The 2,179-nt window shown below is 41.2% G+C and overlaps 1 protein-coding gene across 1 annotated transcript; it reads left to right on the top strand.

The window, feature by feature from the left end:
* The first annotated feature begins 878 nt into the window (after window positions 1-878).
* Window positions 879-1,797, top strand: LOC129762219 (uncharacterized). Its single transcript, XM_055760280.1, has 2 exons — window positions 879-1,030; window positions 1,142-1,797. The coding sequence occupies exons 1-2, from the start codon at window positions 965-967 to the stop codon at window positions 1,547-1,549; spliced, it is 474 nt and encodes a 157-aa protein (XP_055616255.1). The 5' UTR covers window positions 879-964; the 3' UTR covers window positions 1,550-1,797.
* Window positions 1,798-2,179: the final 382 nt, after the last annotated feature.

Consider the following 2,179-nt stretch of genomic DNA (forward strand, 5'->3'; position numbering starts at 1 on the left):
GTGCGAGCGCATTTCACTGCACAAACACCGCGTGCATCATTAGATGACGCTTACCTCGAAATTTTATTGCCCCTGGCAATGCGTTCGTTTTTTGCAGGGCTCGAGCCCGCATTCCTCTTCTTCTTGCTCATCACACACTACGCGAAGCGTCCAATTTATGACGCGGAAAGAAGAACACACGATACGAATAACGCGAATAACGAACAGAAAAAGCAAACGACGATATCCAAGTTGGATTACCACTGGTGGGGTCCAATTTTAGATCGAAGCGCAGCGAAAGCAAAGTGAACTGGATTGCTCAACAGTCCGATGCCGAATGAAAGTTTGCCTCAGCGAAATCCACTGTTTATACTCTAGGCAAGTATTCCCCTTCATTCTTCTTCTTTTCCTTTGTTCACGGAGACTTTAAATCCTACGATTTCCCCTCCGTTGGTCGTCGGTAAGTTGCTCGTTATTGATAGCTCTGTTCGGGAAAGCACACAAATGGACAGAACAAATGTATGGGAAAATAGAAACACTTTAAGTTTTCATGAATTTTAACCATTTACAAACCAGGGGATTCTAATGTATGGCATATTAAACAAATCTTACGGAATTTCCGATTCGTTTAGTATGTAAATCGCCAAAATCCGTTCGCGGCAAAAATAGTTATTAACGTTAACTTTATTTCATAAAAACGTGACCTGTTTTCTGATTTGACACCCTTAATGAAAGACGTAGTTCTACGTCAATAAAACGATTTTACGGGATCCAGTTTTCTTCCAGTTTTCTTAAAGAGAAATCTTCCAGTTTTTTGAAAAATATTATTGGCAACCCTGGTGACAGCTGCAATCAGCCGGTAGAGCGCGACGCTTGTAAGGTTCCCCTTTTGTTGACGGTTGGACAAACATAAACAAAACACGGACGAAGCCGGTTGGTGGCGGATTAAAACGAGATTCACGCAGAAATTATCTGCATCTGTGATATGGAAATGGATATTTTGCATCCACATTTGCTTAGTAAGCAACAATTGCTGGATATCTTTCACCAGGTGAGTTTTCCTGCGCCGATGAGACGAATCGCTTCAAACCGTTCGTGATGCTCTGTTACCGTCATACGGAAGAACTTTGTACCACTGCGCTCACATTCAAAATAATTTCAGCGTCATTTCACGATTCCCCGACTGGACGAATTGAGCAGAGATGAGCTGATCTGTTTGTACACGAAACATCTACTGCCGCTGCCGCGGCGGTCAACCACAAGTGCAAACTCAACCAGCAATGATGTGGACATGGATGAGGCTTCCCCAAACAAATCGGAAACTAGGCGAACGGCCAATGTTAGACCAAGGATTGTATACTCCGATGAAAGTCCGATGGACAATGTCCGCCATGGAGTGAAGCGGATCAGATTGGTCCACTCAAGTAGTAGTAGTAACGATGCCAACTCCTCTGGAACGTCCTTCGCTGTTAAACGATCGCCCGAAGTCACCAGCAGCGGAAGTACAAACAAAACTGTCTTCGAAACAGCTGCAACACCTAGTAAAAGAAAGAAGATTACGTGGCCGTAAACGCAATGAGAGAAAATGTTTTACGATAAGGTCGAATTCGAATTTAGCTCCAACCTAGGTTCGCATAAATTCGAACCTAACTGTTGTCTAAACGTTTTTTGACGTAGGATTACGTCTTTCGGCAACATATTGGGGTACAAATTGAAAATCGAAAATCGAGCACATCGTGAAAATTGTCCAATGTCAAACACTTATTGCTCACTCATTTCATGATGGATTGATGAAAATAATATATGTCATGAAACTAACTATAGAACAATTGAAAAATCTAAACCTTTATTTTAACGGAAATACCCACTTCTGATTGTCGAAATTGACGACACATGCGGCGGGTCGCTAGCAGAGACATTAAAACCAAGCTGCCTGGGGGAAATCGGCATTGCAAATACATGAAAGTCGGGGGCATTTTTATATTGCAAGTAAGGTGAGTGATACGATTAATTGTAGCTGATGAAATTCAAATTTGGAACTTTAATGTTGGTTGCTTCGTGAAATTTCATATCAATGACCGATCGTGGATTGTGAAAAAGTTAGCACAAGTGTAATTGTAAAATTGTATATGGTAGCAGTTTTGTTAAAAATTACTTGATATATGAAACGATTTATTTCAATTTTCATAACTAAAAACCA

This window comes from Toxorhynchites rutilus, chromosome 1 (assembly GCF_029784135.1).
Source record: "Toxorhynchites rutilus septentrionalis strain SRP chromosome 1, ASM2978413v1, whole genome shotgun sequence".
Taxonomy (NCBI): Eukaryota; Metazoa; Arthropoda; class Insecta; order Diptera; family Culicidae; genus Toxorhynchites; species Toxorhynchites rutilus.

Coding starts and splice junctions, on each gene's coding strand:
- LOC129762219 (XM_055760280.1), top strand. CDS start 965: ATGGAAATGGATATTTTGCATCCACATTTGCTTAGTAAGCAACAATTG. Junction 1,031..1,141: donor TGCTGGATATCTTTCACCAG/GTGAGTTTTCCT, acceptor AAATAATTTCAG/CGTCATTTCACGATTCCCCG.